The sequence below is a fragment of the Camarhynchus parvulus genome, chromosome 3 (genome assembly GCF_901933205.1).
Source record: "Camarhynchus parvulus chromosome 3, STF_HiC, whole genome shotgun sequence".
In the NCBI taxonomy this organism is placed as follows: domain Eukaryota; kingdom Metazoa; phylum Chordata; class Aves; order Passeriformes; family Thraupidae; genus Camarhynchus; species Camarhynchus parvulus.
In genome coordinates, this window is record NC_044573.1 from 76,924,814 (window position 1) to 76,944,229 (window position 19,416).

Consider the following 19,416-nt stretch of genomic DNA (forward strand, 5'->3'; position numbering starts at 1 on the left):
CCAGCCTTCATGTTCAATCTCACCTTTGGCAAAGGTTTCTGGAATGCCTGCATTGCCAGCAGAAGGGGACCAGCTGTCGTCCAGTTGTAGTACCTGGGCACACAAGGGAGACAATTACAGCATTTTGTAATCCCAAAGCCCCAATTCACAATCTACCTGGTATTCACCAGCTGGCAGGTTAAAGCCATGAAGCACAGATCAAACTCTGACCTGCACTAGCAATAACAGACCCATCTTATTCCACAGAATGCTCACAGGTAATTTACCACATACATTTGTCAGGGTATGCAAGAGAAGCTAGGCCTTGAGCAGAAAGGGTGTTTGTCACACATTACTCAAGTCATCATAGAATCACAGAATGGTGGGGTTGGAAAGGATCTTAAAGATCATCTAATTCCAACTCAATTGCCTTGGGCAGGGGCACCTTCCACTAGATCAGGCTGCTCAGGGCCTCATTCAATCTAGCCTTAAGCACTTCCAGGGACATCTACCACTTCCCTGAACAACCTGTTTCAGTAACTCACCATCCTTACAGTAATAAAGAATTTTTCATCTAAGACTGTTCCCCAGTATCATATCACTATTACCATATAAAAGGTTGCTCTCCCTCTTTTTTCTAAGTCCCCTTTAAGTACTAAAAAGCTGCAATGAAGTCTCCCCAGAGCCTTCTCTTTTCCAGGCTGAATCCCAACTCTCTCAGCCTGTCCTCATAGCCCTCTGATCACCTTTATGTCCCTCCTCTGAACTTGCTCCGACAGGTCCATGTCTGTCCTGTGCTGGAGACCCCAGGGCTGGGTGCAGCACTGCAGGTGGGGTCTCAACAGAGCACAGGGGCAGAATCCCCTCCCTTGACCTGCCCCTGCTGCTTTGGGTGCAGCCCAGGACATGTTTGCCTTTCTGGGCTGCAAACACACACTCTTGGCCCATGTCCAGATTGTCATTCACCAGAACCCCCAAGTTCTTCTGTACAGAGCTGCTCTCAATGAGTTGTCTCACAGCCTGTACTCATATCTGGGACTGCTCCAAACCAGCTGCAGCACTTGTCATTTTAACTTGAATTTCATGAGTTTCTTGTGGGCCCTTTCCTCAAGTTTGTCCAGGTCCCTCTGGATAGTATCACTTCTTTCTGTTGATTCCACTGCACCACTCAGTTTTGTGTCATCTGCACATGTGCTGAGTGTGCACTCAGTCCCACTGTCTGTGCTATAGACAAAGATATCGAAGAGCATCAGTTGCCAGGACAGACCCCTCAGGGACATCAGCTTCCATCTGGACAGAGCTGTTCACAACTCTCTGGCTGCATCCATCCAGCTACAGTCCTTATTATATTCCTCTTTATCACAGCATAAGCCACAATTTTGCAAGCTTTTTTCACTCTTTTTCCATCAAGGAGCCACATAAAACTTAGGGGCTGTAGTCTGTAGGATGTCAAGCTCCTGTTATTACACACTGAACATGGCTCAACGCTTGTTGCAGACATTAGGACAATTACAGTATCCATTGTGTAGAGAAGATGAAGTTCACATGACATTAAGAGAATATGACACTTAAGATCCTCACTAAAGTCTCCTCTCTTCCCAATACATTCAGCAGGCAGATAAATACAACCAACAGATTCAGAGAACAGTGTCAGGGAAGCAATGAGTGACTCACCTCAGACCACAGAGAGGTGAGGTCAGGTATGAGGCTGACCACAATATAAACTATCACCTGGGTACATCAGCCTTACATGAGCCATGGCTGTGACCAAGGGTAGCCAAACCTCTCTAAGAGCAGCACAAAGCCATGATCTCTCCTCTGTTTGCAAGGTGCAAGGAACTCTCAAGTTAAAGAACCCCCACAAAAAGCTGCATCTGGCTTAGACCACAGCACTGCCTTGCTGCCAGCAATACAAACATACAAAATAATGTCTTAGCCTTGCAGAAATGGAAGCCTCGTACTCAGTGGGTGAAGTTTGACAAATCTCGAAAAGCAATGCCTCCACAGAAGTATATTAGCAAAATATTCAGTATATACAAAAAAACTGCTTGGTACTGAGCAACTGGAAGCAGACTGATGTATCCCTGTAAATATTAATTATTCAAACTGGCTCAGGGCAAGCCTTAGCAAGTTCACATCGTATTTCATTTTTACTCTGTCAATTGAATGTGAATACTATTAGCATTTAATAACAGCTTCTTGAAATTCAAATTGTGTCAGTAACAGGTCATCTGAAACTGCTCTTCACTTTCAATTCAAAGGAGGAAAGGTAACTAGAAGGATGTGAATTCACTAGGGAGTTGACTCTTTCTGGACGAATCCAAGCTACAAATATTCAAAACCTGGTTTTCAGCTATAGTTATACTGATGTAATGCACTGAAGTGACAAAGAAGTGCCATTGTTACAACAGTAATATGAAATATACTTACTTATTTCCAATCTTAACCACAAGGTTAGGGTCATCAATGATAGCAGGATTGTCCACAAACTGCTGATATGTTACTGCATGTTCTAAGAACTCTTCTGTGGGGGAAAGAAGTTACATTTGTAAAGCATGCATTTATAAATGCCTGGGATGGGCCAACCTAAACCTCTCAGCACCTCTCACACACATTGGTTACACTTTCATTACAAGGGTGCTGAGATTTAACTGCAATATGAAAGCAAGTTGTTCAGAGACTCTCAGTCTCAGAAGATGAGGGTTTCTTTGTTTCTGGGTGTTTTTCCTTTTAAAATACAGCCTAAAGTGAAAGCTCGGGGACTGAACTGCGAGGGAGGAAAATCTCCTTTTAGAAAAATTATGTAATTTACAAGTGATTCAGATGACAGTATGACTCAAATAAATCACAGGATATTTGAAACATTTTAATAAGTAGCTTGTGAGCAGCAGTCAGTGCGGCATCAGGCTCATATGATTTTATCACACCACATTACTGCAGAAAGTTCAAGTGTTAACACATTTATTTTCACATTATGCCACTGGAAGTTTAAAGCACAAAGTATTGTGATTTATCTAAAAGTTACACAGGAAACTGGAGGTAGGGCAGGAATCAGATTGAACTTTTCCACTCCTTCTCCTTACGTCCCCGTTTATGGACCACCTTTTTCACTCCTGACTGTAACAGCTGTGAATTTCCTAGCTGTACGCTGTACTAAGTGGCAAAAGTATCATTAACACTACTGTTATACAAAACATAGCACTGTCAGGAAGTAAAAATACCGATAAAATACTTACAAAACTTTTCCTATACAGTGGATTGTTCAAATGTGTTAAGAATGTTCAAATGTGTTAAAAAAATCAGGAAGTAAAAATATCAATAAAATACTTCCAAAAATTTTCATATATAGTGGATTGTTCAAATGTGTTAAAAATCATGAGAAGTTCTAGGAAGTTTATCATTACATGGCCAGTATTTATTTTCTCAAGCCAGTGCTGAGCACAGCCACAGGAGGGCTCTGCAGCCTCAGGCTGGGAAGCTCAAACCCAGCTGCCAGCACACGTCTGCAATTCACAGTCATCCTGTACCTTTGGTTATCTCTTTGTTCTCAGTAAGGCCTCCGCAGAGAGAAATGGCAATGGAGGGCAAATCCCGGATTCCATCCGAGGTGCTCTCAGCCCCGCTGTCAACACCCGAGCTCCCGACAGACTGCGGAGAGTGGCTGGCCGGCCGCGGCCCCACGTCGGCCGTGCTCCTGCTTTGGGCATTATCCCCACTGGAACAGAAAAATCAGCAATTCAGTCTTCATGTGTTCATTCCCAAATTCACTCCCTTTAACAAGTACAAGCTTAGGCAAAATAAAAAGAAAAAAAAAAAAGAAAAACCTTTGTTTAAGTTTTACAGCAAAACAAAAGTAATATAGGTCTCAGGTGCCCTCCAATATTAGATTGCTTCTACTTCATCTAAACTAGGCATGTATAATTATAGCTTCACTTATTTATAAGAGCTAGGAAGATAAGACAATAAACTGTATAATCTTAATAGACAAAATAATTATACAATAAGCAGAGTTTATACTAGTAGAACTATTCCCACACAGGAACAAGAATGAGCATGTAAGTTTATTATTATATTTATATTAACTATATAAACTGATAGTTAAACCCACACAAATAATGTGTATGTTTGTGTATTTATGTGTCATGTATATATAAATAAAACGCTCTACATGTAAACTACTAGGATTAAAATTTTCAGAAACAATAAATCATTATACCTACTTCAAATCTGATGAGATCAATATTACAAAATTCAAGCTCATCAAACTCTGCTTTCTACTTCAGAATTATATGAATGCATTTGAGAAAGAAATTTTCAATCCAACATTTTCCCTATATAACTAATCCTTCTCAGCTTTATTGAAATGATAATATTACAGCAGCTGAGTTTAAGCAAGCAAAAAAAGAAAAATAAAGTACACAAGCTACTTTAGTTGTTGCTCAATGACTTTAATCAAGTCACTAGAGTATATGTTGAAAGAGAACTATAAATGTTGCAAGAGGCTCCAATAAAGATCAGAACAAGCTGGAAGTTGTATGTTCAGGGTGCAGTATTTTCATATACAACTCTGTCATTCATCTTCCAAAAATTATTTTCTCACATTCATATTTATAGGTGAATCAAACACAGTAAAGCCACATTAGAGCAATAATTTTCTGCTAATACAGTTAACAGTAAGATATGTTCTTTATGGTAATAAGTCAGGACAGGGGATAAATATATCCCAAGGCCAATTACTCTCCTAGGACATGTAACACTCACAAACATCAGTGTATATTACATAACCATCCACAATCAATATATGATACTTACTTGACCAAAACAGAAAACCAGCTGCAAGCACTTTTCTCAGACTAAAATGCAGCACCTTCCAAACTTTTAATATTCCTCTCTAGAAAATTTTACTTTCCTTCTACCTTCATCTCTGCTTGAATCCTGAAAAAGACATCTTATCTGGCTGGCAATGAAGAGTTTGATCTAAATATGGAAGATGAAAAGAGCTCTTTAAAAAGTAAAAATATAAGAAAAAGACTTTTATACTTTTTGGGGAAATAAAGTGCAGCAACTTCTGGATCCATGTCAGTGAGGTCATCTAAATAGACACCATCAGCACCAAGATGCCGGCTCCGTTTGTCTGTAAGGGACAGAAGAAATAAGCCCATTAATTCGTATTTTCTGAGTAACAACACAGAGCTGTTATTACTGTTCAGCTATTCATTTTTAAGACTGAGAAACCAGAAAGTTATAACAGTTTGTGAACTGTATTTGTACAAAATGATACTGAAATATCAAAAGAAGTAGTTTATATACATTGTTCAAATTACGAATTAACAAAATGAGACAGCAGAGGACTAGTTTTGAGACATGCCAAAGACTCCCTATCCCAGACAAAACTACTGTGAATCAGAAGTCAGTGGTCACCAGAGGAAAACAGCAAAAGGAAAAGAAAACCTTCTAAGTATTTGCATAGGCCTATTATCACAGTATGGCAGTCAGAACATTTAATCTTTGAGAACTAATCTTACACCCCTCCTTGAAAATGGGAAATAACAAACTAAAATATAGGGAAAAGGGAAATAACAGACTAACACACTATAACTGGCTCATTATGGAGACAATTCACTTTTAAGCACATAGAGTTGATATGTTGTATGTGCACATGCACCACTGTAGGGAACAAACACATCCCTTCTAGACCTGTCACTAGGACCAACCACTGTCCTCTTGCTGCCAGTAGACCTAGATAAGTAACCACTGTAAGGTCAAAAACTAATCTGGATTCATTCTCAAACCCACAACTTCTCACTGTCTCAATTTCCAACATTAAGCATCACAAAAGCAATCAAAAAATCTACACAAGCACTGAATAGTAAGCAGAGAAACACATCATTTTTTGTTTTCAAAGACAGTGGAATGCATGGGGAAGAGGGCAAGAAACTTGTATGTTTACTGATTAAAAAGCAGCTGCACAAACTGGGCTTATATAGAGCTTACATAATTATGGAATAATTATAATCAGTGCTCTAAAACAGAACATTTGTAAGCAAATAAATTTCATGTGAAGACTGTAACACTTGTTCACTTTTTATAAAATACCATGGAAATAGAGCCCAGAAATTAGGATAGAAAAGCAGATGAAGTTGCATTTCACATATTCAGGACAGGATATGCACCACATAGAACTAAAAAGCACGTAAAACAAAAGCACCTGACTTTATGGCAAATCTGCTCATTGTGCAGAAGACATAGCACAACTTTGCACTAAAGCAGAGTTTCCACAATTACCAGCCACACATCACTCGGGTGAACCAGCGGAGTTACAGTCTGCTTATACACAAAAGTGAAATCCCAGAATCTGTCAAATGGAGCAAGTTTTATAGTCCTGCTCATATGCACAGAACTGCCAACAACTTCAGACCTTCAGAATCTTCTAATACATATCTCGTGCACAGCTTGATGCACAACTCAGGTTTTGAAGACTCATTCCAAAGCTTATTCCTTTTCTGATCTGAAAGTGCCTTCAGGCCATGGATTAATTTATATGGCAATAGGATGCTTTATCACCATGAAATTTGAAGATAAAGTCATGCATATTAAAGTGCAGGATCAACACCGTTACCTTTCTTTCTGGAAGGGGAATCCATCTTGCCAGTCGGTTGGGCTGAGCAAGCTGCAGCTTGCTTTATTTCTTCATTTGCAGGCAATGGGGGTTCAGCTGCTCCTGGCAGCTCTGTCTCTGGCTTATTTGTCTCAGCTGGTAAAGGCTCAATTTCACCAGCAATTGCTGCATCTGCTTGTCCAAGGGCAGGCAGAGGAGACACTGTGTTAAACTCCTCAACAGGAGAACTTTGGATGACCCGAAAGTGAGTGCTTTCAGAAGGATTTACATCTTGCATGCTGGGTTCCTTTGCTTTGAGCAGAGAACTGGCCTGTGAGGAAAAATTAACAGATTACTACAAAGAAAAGCCCTTAAAAAACACAACAGCCAGAGTTTAACCTGTTCTGTTCGCTCCAATGAGATCAGACTGTCAGGATAACCAACTACAGCAGAAAGCCACCACTGAGATAGAGACTACAATATGCAAAAATTCTCTCTGCTGTGTTTGTGCAAAATTCACTTGCATCTCAAGGCCAGGAATAATTTGTTCTGCAATGTGCTCTACAGTCCTCTTTTGCCATTTACCCACAAATCCCACCTCTCACCCTGCCTTCCTCTCTTTCTGTGAAAATCCTGGCTTTCCCTCAGAAGGCAAACCTGACAAACAAGAGAAGGTGGTGCAGACTGGAGTCCTTGCACAATCAAGATGGTCTCAGGCACCAGGACACTGTCTAATCCCCAGCTTTAGAATTTAAATCACTTTATAGGAACAATTCCAGATCTTCTCTGAGTGTGGGACAGGAAGTGTCCTTACAGAGGGACAGAGAGGAGCTGAACTACATCAGCAGCTGCACAGCTGCTATAACCTTCATGTCATAGCAAACAAACAACTCTTACATGAAGTTCAACAGCAGCTAAAGTATGACTCCCAGTTCAGGTATGGCAAGATCAGAATAGCTTGGGACATAGACAGGGACTGCAGAGAGAAAAGCCTCTGGGAGTAAGATTTGCAAAACACACCAGGGTGTGTGACTGCTATATGAAAGATACACCTAAATTTCCTAGCAGGAAACTCTCCATTCTAGACTGCAACTGCCAATTTGGAACTCCTGCATGGACCCAAGCATTTATATCAGTTCTCTTTGAGCAGAAAATCCTAAGATTGATCCTGGCGGGCTGTTCGGGTCCAATCCAGCTAGCTATGGACCTTAGCCCTTACAATCCTACACAGGACAAAAGCAGAAGATGAAAGTGCTCTTTTTCTCTTGGGAACAAAGTCCTACTTTATTTCCTAGACAGGAGACACCAGGTGACTTCCCAGGTGAAAAGAGGGTAGGGATCTCTTTCCAGGGGATTTTAAGCTCAGAGGAAGGGGGGAGGAGGAAGGGGGCCACAGCCAATGGGACACAAGTGAGGAGGGGGTGAGGGGAGGAGTAAATCTGAGACAAACCATTTCCACCAGGGCTTTTTTGGGGGAGGGAAACACCATGTGCTATCAAAGGAGAATCCCATGACAATTCAAACATACTTATCAGTGCAATAATACAGAACCCAGTGCAAAACAACTAAATAAACTACTTAGTGCAATACAACAGAAAATAGCTCCCAAATTTCTTGCAATGTACACAGGGAAGAGACTAGTGCAGAGGTGATGAGACAGCTCACCACTGACATACTAAAGAAGAGGCCAGAGCTCCTCTAAAGGAATTAAGAATTCTGGATTCCCACCCCTCCTTTTTTCACTAATTACCAACAGACAATTAATTACAACAAATTACAATAGTGCCATTATAATTCTGGTACCATCACCAAAACATAGAAGTCTTTCTGAACAGGATGCCCACTTCCCTGCCCCGCAAAACAGCAATTTTTCCTCTTAATACTGTGTGTAAGACCATCTCTTCTGCAGCTCTTTCTCCAGAGAAGCCAGCCTTCAGCAGGAGGTGCCAAACTCTGCACTATCCCAGCCCCCATAGTTGCAGTATTCCACCGAAACCTGACCTCTACCTCTCAAAGCCTGGGGCACATGCACACCCTAATGTGAATGCTGTGACTCCTCAGGAGCTGTCACGAGGAGCCAGCCAGCACCTGACCAGCCTGCAGTGTGGGCAGCTGCCCACAGCTTCTGTACAGCACTGGAAATAAGGCTGCTGGCTACAGATCCCTCACCTAACTGGGACAAATGGCTCCAGGAGGAAACAGGCACCAAGCCAGTCCTATCAGCCAAGAGAACAGCATGTCTGCACATCCACAGATACAGAACTGCAGGTGTCTCGGGATACTTTTGTACTGAAGCAGCCCATTTTCATTTCTGTGAATATGACTGCTAATACCAGGCACCTAATTTCCATTTAAGATCATTTATGAATTTCAGTGATTTACCAAAGGACGTTGGGTTTGATCTTTTCTGTTTTTTAAGCTACTAACATTTACAAGACTGGGTCTCAGTTACTTCTTCATTTTCTACTGTATATCATCAGTATTGAGAATATCCATGCCATAAGGTACTTTCCTATACCTCCTATGGAGTAAGATTCAATTATCTTACATAAAACACTGTAATTTTAGGTTAAACCAGGATCCATTTCCTCTTCATCAGTTTGCAGTAGATTAAGCACATGTGCCCTATTAAAGCACAAGAGATGCTAGCAGGAATTAAAGAACTTATGTTGGATACCTTTGCAGCCTGGGGTAGCTCTCCCCATGCCCAGTGCATGTGGGGATTATCCTTCAGTCCACTTCTGTCTGTAGGTTTACTGACTAATTCTGAGTCACTTTGAGGAGTAGGAGGACGTGAATCTGATGGGCTAAAGAAAAACAAACAAAAAATATTACAAAAGCAAAAGTAACCACAAAGCACTGAGTGCTTTCCAAACTAATGTCCACCAATACAAGGAATTGAAGACTGAAATAATCAGGAACCAACTGAAGGTATGAAAGCATAGAAAAATAGTTGAAAAGTTCAGGATCCTCTTACACTGGCATTCAGAGGTCTCATCCCTTTTCCAGTAAGTGCTGTCAGAGAAGTAATATTTGAGAGGCTGAAAGAGATAAAACAAGAACATTGGACCTGATTTCAGGAGGTTTTTGGTTTTCTGCATGGTAAAAAGAATAGGGATGGTACCAGCGCAGATGAATAATGTATGCAAAGTGCAGAAATTACTCACATCAACAAGACACCGTATCCTGACTAAGTAATACTTTAATCTAAGCAATCCAGTTGACTCCTTTCTAACTTGTTCAGCTCAACCATTGGATAGATGTTTATGAGGAAAAAAGCAGGAGAGCTACACAAAGAATTTGAGCCCTTTCAGCTGAAACATATTCAACTCTATGTTTTGATAATTACTTGATAGTAAATATTTATAAATTAATGGTGAATTATCAGCTTATAGCATATTCTTAATGTGGTGAAGTCAAGAATGTGATGTCACATCAGTCATTAATAAATAATGAATCACTGATTTCAAGGACAGAAGGAAAATTTCAGATTATCTGCTCTGCCTTTCTGCATAACACAGGTCATAGAATCTCCCCCAGAACCTCCTGAACAAAGCTTGCATTTTTTTATCTGAGCTGTAACCTGTCTTGGTATACTCATCCAATCCTGATTAAAAAAACTAAAAGCAACAAAAGAATCCACAACATTCCTAAATCAAAGGTGCAAACTGAGTTACTTTCATTCTTAAAAACAAAAGGCTTCCATCTCATGAAGTGCCTAACTCCATGAAGTTCAGCAAGGCCAAGTGCATGGTGCTATGCCTGAGATGAGGCAATCCCAATACAAGCTGGGCAGAGAATGGACTGAGAGCAGCCCTGGGAAGAATTACTTGAGGGTGTTTGTGGACAAAAATCTGAGAGGGTGGTGAGGAACTGGCACAGGTTGCCCAGAGAAGCTGTGAACTTCCCATCCCTGAAGACCAGACTGAATGGGGCTCTGAACAACCTGGCCTAGTGGAAGATGTCCCTGCCCATAGCAGGAGGGCTGGAACGAGATAATCTTTAAGGTCCCTTCCAACCTAAATCATTCTGTGATTCTACAGTTTTATGAAAGAGCCAAACTGGTGTGGATATTCAGTTTATTCAGAAAAAAGATAAAGAATAAATCAAACATGAGGAATTTATGTAAAGGTGAAATCATAGAATGGTTTGTAATGGCTTAATTGTATCTAGTCCAATCACCCTGTCATGAAACCAGGTTGCTCAAAGTCCCATCCAGCCTGGCCTTGAATACTTCCAGGGATGGGGTATCCACAAATTTTCATGGCAACTTGTTCCAGCACCTCAACACCTTCTCAGTGAAAAATTTCTTGCCGAAAGTCCAGGCTTTCAGCTCAAAGTCATTGCTCCTTGTCCTGTCCCTACATGCCTGTGTAAAAAGTTCCTCTCCTTCTTAGCTACTGGAAGGTGTTATAAAGTCTCCCTTTTTCAATGTTTTGTAGAGGCAGCTGGTAGGGAATTCACTGATCACACCAAAATAATTACTTCACATTCACATCTGAAATAACAGCAACTTAATTATCTACAGTATTCACTGTTTTCAACTATGCAGTAATATACAATTTGAATATGGACAGACACTAGGACATTTTAGCTACAGATATTTCTGTTACCTAATTCAATTATAAAATTTATAAGCCATCTTTTTAGGGCCTAAGAATTTCAATTTTTATCCGTCCTCAGGGTATAACCTATAATTTGACAGACAAAGGAATCAATACAGTGTAATTTTAAAGTATTTTCAAGCTCTAAGGATTAAAAAATTGCCTAGTGGGTTTTTAAGCAACTTCTAAATCTTCCACTGAAAAGTTTGTAGGATTTGCAGTATGTCATATTTAGAGGCCATTGAAACCTGGGCAATCAGTAGCCTGAGCACTTCAGAAAATCTCAGTAGGCAATAACGCTCCTACTGCTGCTTTAAGCCTAAAATATCTAGATTTAAGGAAGCCTTGTCACTTCATGTCTTTCTTACCCTGTGCACTACAGACATTTTAACCTCCAAGATACCTATTGTTTACCTAGAAAAATCTCCAATCTGTCTTTGCTCAGCCCAAGCTCACTCAGACACCCTGAGAGAATAGAGCTATTGCTTCAGCTTGGGTAGAACCTCTGCACTTTGCAGTAAGAAAACAGATTTGGAGCAGAAGGAAACATGGTATTCTCCATAATTTTCCCTGAAAATACAGTTCCCTTGTATACACAGCTGAATGGGGAAGAGCCCAAGCTGTTACTCAGCACTGTGATTTCTATTCTCAGAGACATAGTGAAAATACCAGAAATGCAGCACTCACACACGTGGGTATGTTAAAGCAGCAGAGCTCTGCACTCGGAAGGTTCTTGCTGCAACTGCTGCCCAATGGTCTGGCTTTGCCTTGGGCTGAACTGTATCTTGCAGTTCCTGTGTCCTTAAATTATGCACTGACTCAGCCCAGCTGAAATTGCCTTGCCTTGCACAGACTGCTGAGATACTGCAGATCAAACCAGAGCCACCCATCCTGTCAACAGTACACAAGAAGGAAGGGAAACTTCAGCTAATTAGATCAGCATCTCTGATTCCCATAGATGCTGAATATTTGTATCACAGTCCTATATATTCTTTAACAGCTATGATTGCACTTAATCTAATCTAATGACAAAGAACAAGGAACATGGCCTGTAGTTGGTAGTTCTGCAGTAAGAGACTACAATGATCTTTGCAGTGTTTTGCACTGGAAGCAAACAGATACCTGAAAAAGCAGCAATATGACCTGAGAAAAAGCCCTGTCTTGTGTGACAAAAGGTACCTGTGATAAAAGATGATCAGAAGGAAAGAGACCTACATCATGCACATGTCACAGCAATGACTGAGAGCCTGTGAAGCACCTCTTAGGTGGCCATAATAGCATTACTTACTTCACAGAGGGAAAAAAAATTGCTGAAAGACCCACCAAGCATTTCTTATTTCAACAGCTGCAAACACAGAGCGTCAATCAGACAAGTTGCTACAGCACTTTAAATGTCTGTCTAGTCTGTAAGACAGCTGAATTCCAGAACAAAGTTCATGAAGCCACCCAGAGCTAATCACTGCTCCATCCCAACCTGCACTCCTGCCCTTCCTTGCCATGAGAACATGCTAAGGAGAACAGTTTGGAACATCCCAGGATCTCACTTTGACTTGGTGCTGCAGCATGGTCAGGTTAAAGAAGGCAGACCTAGAAGCTGGGAAAACCTCAAGATTATCAGTTTTGATACAGCTTTAGGCATCTAGTATGTTGATATAAGCAATGAGTAATTTAGCCTGATGTATTACTCAAAACTTTCCCAGCATTAATGGAGAATTGTAGAGGTCATATTCTACTACTTTAAATTTTTAACGTTGCTGTGACCTCTCTCCACTGACTTAATGGAGTGAAAGAGCTTGACTGCAGAATCTTGAGACTTCTTGAATTTAAGATAACACAGAAAGTCTCTGTATCCACTTTTAGCTCTGTGGAAAAGAGGAATCCTACACTACTGCAAAGGCCTAGAGAGAGAAGTTTTGGCACGGGGCTCCTCCCATTACAAGGTTTGTATTTTTATTGCTCACTTATTCTCTGAGGTTTTTTTTTTTGCTTTTAGCAATCTATGCACAAGCAAACAACTCAGGAAAACCATGGGACAAAAATGTCATTAAAATATACACTGATTGTAAAAAGATATGTGGAAATGTCAGTCTTCAGAGGAATTAATTCACTAGCTAAGTTCTTCCTTTTTGGGATGTTTATCATCTTAATGAACTTGATTTTTAACCCAGGCTTTCATTGACATAATTTTCTATCAGCCATTCTCTTTGAATGGATGGTTCATCAAGGTACTACATGGTTCATCATTACTGCTACTCAATGCACACAAAGAAGCAAGCAGAGAAAGAGGTTTCCAATGTCACTTTCAAAGTGTCTGGGTTTGCAATAAGTACAGCTATAAATACAGCAGCAGTTCACATAGTCTTAATGAGGTAAAAATGCAATAAAGTGTTAAAAGGATTCAAAAGCAGTCCAGAAAAGAGGGAGGACATCTGTTCTACCTGTCTGGAAGAGAAAAGTGAGAAGATTGTTGAGGACAAGAGTTAGATAGGCCTCTGTCTGCTGGAGCAGTGAGGAGAGTGGTTTGCCCTTTACAATCTATAGCCTTACTGGGCAGCAAAGCATGTAGAGACAAAGAAAGACAGGGTGTCATTATATTCACAGGTGCTGATTAACATAAACTTTTTGTGTATTAGTTACACAAATGCTGACTTTACATTGAGAGCTTTCAAAACCTAGGATACTGCAATCAAGAAACAAACAGAACACACAGTTCCAAAAGCCATCGAAAGGGCAGGGTATTGACAAATGCTATCAGCAGCCTGGTGAAACCAATCACATTAAGCTTTACAGGGACTGAACAATGTTTCTTCCAGAATGCAATTCAAAACAGTTCAATTTAGCCAATGCCCTGAAATAATCTCTTCACACTCCCTTCCTCTGCCCCTCAACTACAGAGGTAGGATATTGAGGTAAGACTTGTTAGAACAAGGTCTTGTGAATATTGCTGCACTCCAGCAGTCTGCATGGGGGATGTGGAGCACACGTGCATGGGGCACACACACACAGACCTAACTGGAATTATAGTCCAATGCCCTGAGCAAAAAATTGTCCCTTTTTGACAGACACAAAAAGGGAGGTCCAAACTGCTCTGTTTTGACATGAAAGGTATTCACATGCACACAAATACACATACAGGAAAAAGTAAGCAAATTACTACTGTATGTGTTCTTTTCACACAGTAAATATATCTCTGTTAAAAGCGACATGAAAAGCTCATTTTTGTTTAAAAAAGTCTTATTTTTATATATTAACTCCTATCTGGGAAATTTTTAAAAGGATTACACTTGAAATACTGAAGACTTATAAACCTACATTCACTGAAGCCCTTACAGGGTGTGTGCATCAGGCAAATATTCAGATTGCACAAAACATTCCTCCTCTCTACAGTATTTATATGCAAACAGTGCCATTAACAGATAAAAATATTCTTCAGAATCTATGGACCTGCATTTTTATGTATGCATTTGCTGTACAAGGACGAAGCCAACCTGATGTTTTGGTAGACTATCTATTGAATATGTAGACTATTTATTGAAAATATAAAAGTATTCATCTAATAATGGTCACTGACCATGTTTGATATCAAAATCTTTAGTGAGCCTTCATATAGTACTCACATAGAAGAGACTAATGGAAAAATTAAAATAAGGGTACTATCTAGAACTGTACTATCAGAAAAAAGTACCTTTGAAGAGGTGACCATTCTCCATCTGAATGAGCATAAGGTGCAGACTGAGAAAGCACAGACACTGCAGGAGCCTTTATGTCAGATACATCATCAACAAACACATCTGGAACAGGGATCCTAAACAGGGGGAAAGAAATGACATTTAAAAAACATTCGGTTACTGAATTTTCATATACTTCAGCTAACAAACCCTACAGCAGAGAAGAATTAGTACAACCTGAACTAAAAGGAGATAAAGAAATGTTATCTGATTCAAACCATCTAGCTCACAACACCACAGAGAATTCTTATGTTTTTAATGTCATTTTCATTACTTTAATTACTAACATTCCCAATAGCTTTCTAGCCTAAAGCTTTATTTTTCAAGTAACACCTTCATCAGCCATATGTTCTGACGTAGAAATTACTGCTAGAAGGCATGGACTGGACCATTAACCCAGGTTTTCATTACATATCTCAATTCCACTATGATACCTTGAATTGTCCAATGGCTCTTTTTCTTCCTCTGAGCTAATCTCTATGGGAAACATGTCTTCATCTTCTGACGTGTCTCCATGTGTGTCTTCTCTTTTTAAGCTGTCTATTTTATGAGCTGACTTCCTCCTCTTCTTCCTCCTTTTTTTCACAGAGCTACAGACTGGAGATGTTTCAGTAGAAGGCTGGGATCCATGGGCTTGGGGTGGGACTTGTGAAGATGCATTGGCTTCCAGGTTTCGTATCCTGTCTACAGAATTCCTCTTCAGCTGGGATTCCATTAAGGCAGTCCCCTCAGAGAGAATGGGAGATGTGGAGAGATGATAAGGAATCACCTCCTGAAAAAGAAAAAATTCAAATCATAAAACATGTTAGCTCTTTCACCACTCATACAACCAGCAACCTATGCACAAATTACCAAAATTTTAGTTATTCACTCCTCAGAAAAATAGCAAGGATTTGACACTGGATGCTCATTATGCTCCTATGGCATATGGAAATTTTTCCATAGCTGCATCTCCTTAGACAAACCAGGGACAATACTCTAAATACAGCATCCTCTGAGCATCTAATATTGCCCAGGTTACAGCATACATTTCTGTCCACCTTATGTAAGGTACAGAGCAGAAACAAAATCTTACTTTAGAACCTGAATGTTTTGTAAAACACAATTCCCCTTCACAACATAGATGACAGATAGTAGTCAGAAAGGTCAATGGTTTGTAATTAGGTCACACAAACACCCTACTATTCAATCATATATATATACATCTCTAGACATTCATGGAAGTATTTCCAGCAGTTTTCAGTCACCAAATAATTTAACACACAAAAATTTTAAAGGTACAGAGATGCACATTCACAAAATCTCACCTGAAACTGGTAATATCATGCTCAGTATAGGAATTTGAACACTCATCCTACTCCAGACAGTGAAAAAAATTATTTGGGATATATGAAGAGAAATGCCTGCAAAAGTTTTTTTATATTACATTACATGTGGACTACTCAAAGTTACTGTGACCATAATTTATTTGGACCAGTATTTAACCAGAGCTCAACAGCAGACATTCTCATTTAAATATAGTCCCCCATGAATAATAGTTGTGAGACCATGTTTATGAGGAGTACCAGAATTAATGTGGGCACAGATGTTCACAGAGCATGTGCACTTTTACTGGCAGTCTGGTGCATATGTTCAAATTAAAGATTCCTGAAAAAAACAGGTCCCTGGACATTAATCTCTTGCACACAACTTTGAAGCATGTGAACTCTGTCGTTGCCATTTCTGCTCACACACTGGCATGCAAATTATTTACTTTTCACTCATGTGATTATCTTCAGCTTTTTCAAATCTCAGAAATTAAAAAAAGCCCTAAAGTAACAGCAAAGCATTAAATTTCCATAGCAGAATATTGTCCAGAAACTTTCAATACTATAAAATGGATAAAAGCATATTTTTCAACAAGATTTTTAACTCAAAACTGACTCTGAAGAGCCAGCATCAGATTTTTAATGAATTAAAAGTCATTTTCACTCTTACCTGATCATTATCTGTCTCCTGCACAAAAAAGGCCTCCCCATTGTCTCCCAGTTTCATGTGCAAATCTACAGCCTCTCCATTAATTTCTATGTCAACCTGGAAGGAAATAAATACATTCCTATATGAAAAGAAAGTAGTCCTGCTGCTGGCACTGGGCAAATGCTTCTCAGGAAGTGTAGGAGACATTACAATAAACAGGAAACATTGACCTACTCTTTTTCTTTCAGTCCTTCACAAAGCAATCATTTACAAAAATGTTTTTCCAACTTGTTCAGCTCATTGATACCTTGCTCCTCTACTCAGAAAGGTTTACAGTCAATAGATAAAGTTCTGAATCTTTTTAAATGCAATTCTGAATGGTTCACTTGCCACACAAATCTATTTGCTCCTTTAATTCATAGCCTATTTTTTAATTGTGCTAGGAGTACTTCCAAATGCAAATTAATATGTTAATATGTTGTCTTAATATATTGTCTTTCAAATTCATTAAAGAGACTTCTTTTTACACTATGAGAAGCACAAATGAGAAAAATAATTCTACATTCAATTCCTGAATGTAAAATTCCTTCTACACATTTATCATATCACTGTACAGCCCTGATTATCTCCATTTCTTCTCAGGAAGATCTCTGTCTTTGATTATAACCATGCTCGACACTAACTCCATTTTCACTGTAAATTTTTTGGAGACTTGCACAAGTCTACAAATCTATTTCAGGACACAGTACATCACTGGCACAGTAATATCTTTCAACATTTACCAATTCTAAATATTGGAATTTCTTTCTGATCTAAGTAAGAATTGAACAATGTCCATGCTGACTTTAGGATCTTCCTGCCAAAAATTCTAGCTACATTAGAACCTAGACTCTAATGAGTGAAAAATTACTTTCTAAAATAATGTCACACTCATAACTTCACATCTGATACACTACCAGGTCACTCAGCCTAGTTACTTTTATTTCAAAATCCTCACTGTTTTTTTCTAGCTTCAATTAACCTTAAGGTTCTATTATCTGAAAATACTACTTCAGTAATATCTCCCTTTTTTGGAACTATCATTGAACATGTCATTGAACAAAGAAAGGGGTTTTAGCGAGTCACTAATGAAATCTAGTATAGTTTCAAATTAGCACATTTGAAATTTTGCTTTATTAAACACAAATATTACAAATTTCATGGCTAGTTCTAGTTTTTATTATCGTCAATGTCTTACAAATTATGCTCTGAACTGCAAGAATCAGTAACAACCATTTTAACTGAAGGTTTTCTTAATTCAGACTCTATAAAGGGTGTCTAAAGAAAATCTCAACTAGCAGACCATAGAACTTCAGTAACTTCCATGCTACTACAGTTAACTCACAGACAGGACATATAAAAATTGTCACATTTTCTTACCACTTTCTCCCTGGAACGTAGAACTCCCATTTTCCCGAAGCGAACGTGGAACGGGGAACACTGCAGATTTCCATCTGGCTGACGTACAACAATTATATCTATACATCCTGACAGTGTGGCTGGGTTTAGACCCTTATAGAGCTCCTTCACAGTCACAAACACTTGCCCTGCTAACTGTCCAACGTAATTCATGGTTTGGACCTGAAAGGCAAAAGGTGGAACAAATTGGATTTTGATCCCTGCTTTGTATTTTGGAGACATTTGAGAGATAGAGAATCCTGCAGTGGGGTATTCTCCTGTTTCACAAATTAACAATTTTGCACAAAATCAGGATTTCCCACCTAATTTATTCACAGCATGTTTGTAGAGAGCTCTTGAAACACAAAAGGGACATCAAGTCAGAAAAATGTAACAACTTTCAAAAGTTCATTAAAATCAGGTGAATTCAAAACCACTGTCAAACTTTGAGACTCTGAAGCTCAAATGACTCCAATTATCTCTGAGGAGAAAAACATTACTTCCAGAATAACATCTCCTCCTAACATTTATTGTGCCCTCAACACCAGAAATACTTTTCTTGTGTGTTTCCACAGGCTTTTAAAGGTAGGGCAAGTGAATAGCTTTGAACATATCTAATTTTGCACCACACTAAAGGCAAAGTCTATTTTCTCATCTTACAGCGATTTCTCCCATTAAAAGGTTATTATAATGCATTCAGACATTAGTTATGCATTAAGGTTGAACACTGTTTCCTAATTCAACTTTACTGTTCTTGTTTCAAATAGCCTTTTCAAACAGTATCTGCAGTTTTATTAAAAATTACACTTATGTTGACGGTTGAAGTGCTTTGCTTTATTTCCCCTGCTCCTACATTTATTTAGCATTTAGTTTGCTGCTTCCACATTATTAATACATGTCCTGTTCAATATATTTAGTCCCCCAGAAATTACTAACATGCATATTTAGACACATTTAAAAAATAAGAAGGTCTTTCAATGGCTCTCAAAATATGGGTGAATTTAAGCAGATACTTTCCTGAACAGCATAGGTTTTAAAGACTTCCAGTGTCTATTGTTTTCACTATTTTTCCAGCCCGTCTTGCAGATTCCAAGATACTGGCTTCATCAAAGTC

At 39.2% G+C, this 19,416-nt stretch overlaps 1 protein-coding gene across 4 annotated transcripts in view; it reads right to left on the minus strand.

Moving 5' to 3' along the window:
- LPIN1 (lipin 1) overlaps nt 1–19,416 on the minus strand; it is a 55,352-nt gene that overhangs the window by 20,078 nt on the left and 15,858 nt on the right. For 2 of the 4 annotated variants that reach the window (XM_030945970.1, XM_030945971.1), the window contains exons 2-11: nt 18,285–18,485; nt 16,887–16,982; nt 15,344–15,681; nt 14,867–14,986; nt 9,255–9,384; nt 6,599–6,908; nt 5,020–5,113; nt 3,507–3,694; nt 2,410–2,503; nt 24–93 (exon numbers count right to left, since the gene is read on the minus strand). In XM_030945970.1, coding sequence (XP_030801830.1) covers nt 24–93; nt 2,410–2,503; nt 3,507–3,694; nt 5,020–5,113; nt 6,599–6,908; nt 9,255–9,384; nt 14,867–14,986; nt 15,344–15,681; nt 16,887–16,982; nt 18,285–18,485 — 1,641 coding nt within the window. Of the gene's footprint in view, nt 1–23; nt 94–2,409; nt 2,504–3,506; nt 3,695–5,019; nt 5,114–6,598; nt 6,909–9,254; nt 9,385–14,866; nt 14,987–15,343; nt 15,682–16,886; nt 16,983–18,284; nt 18,571–19,416 lie in introns of those variants that run through there. The other 2 variants (XM_030945972.1, XM_030945969.1) reach the window with 1 other exon arrangement.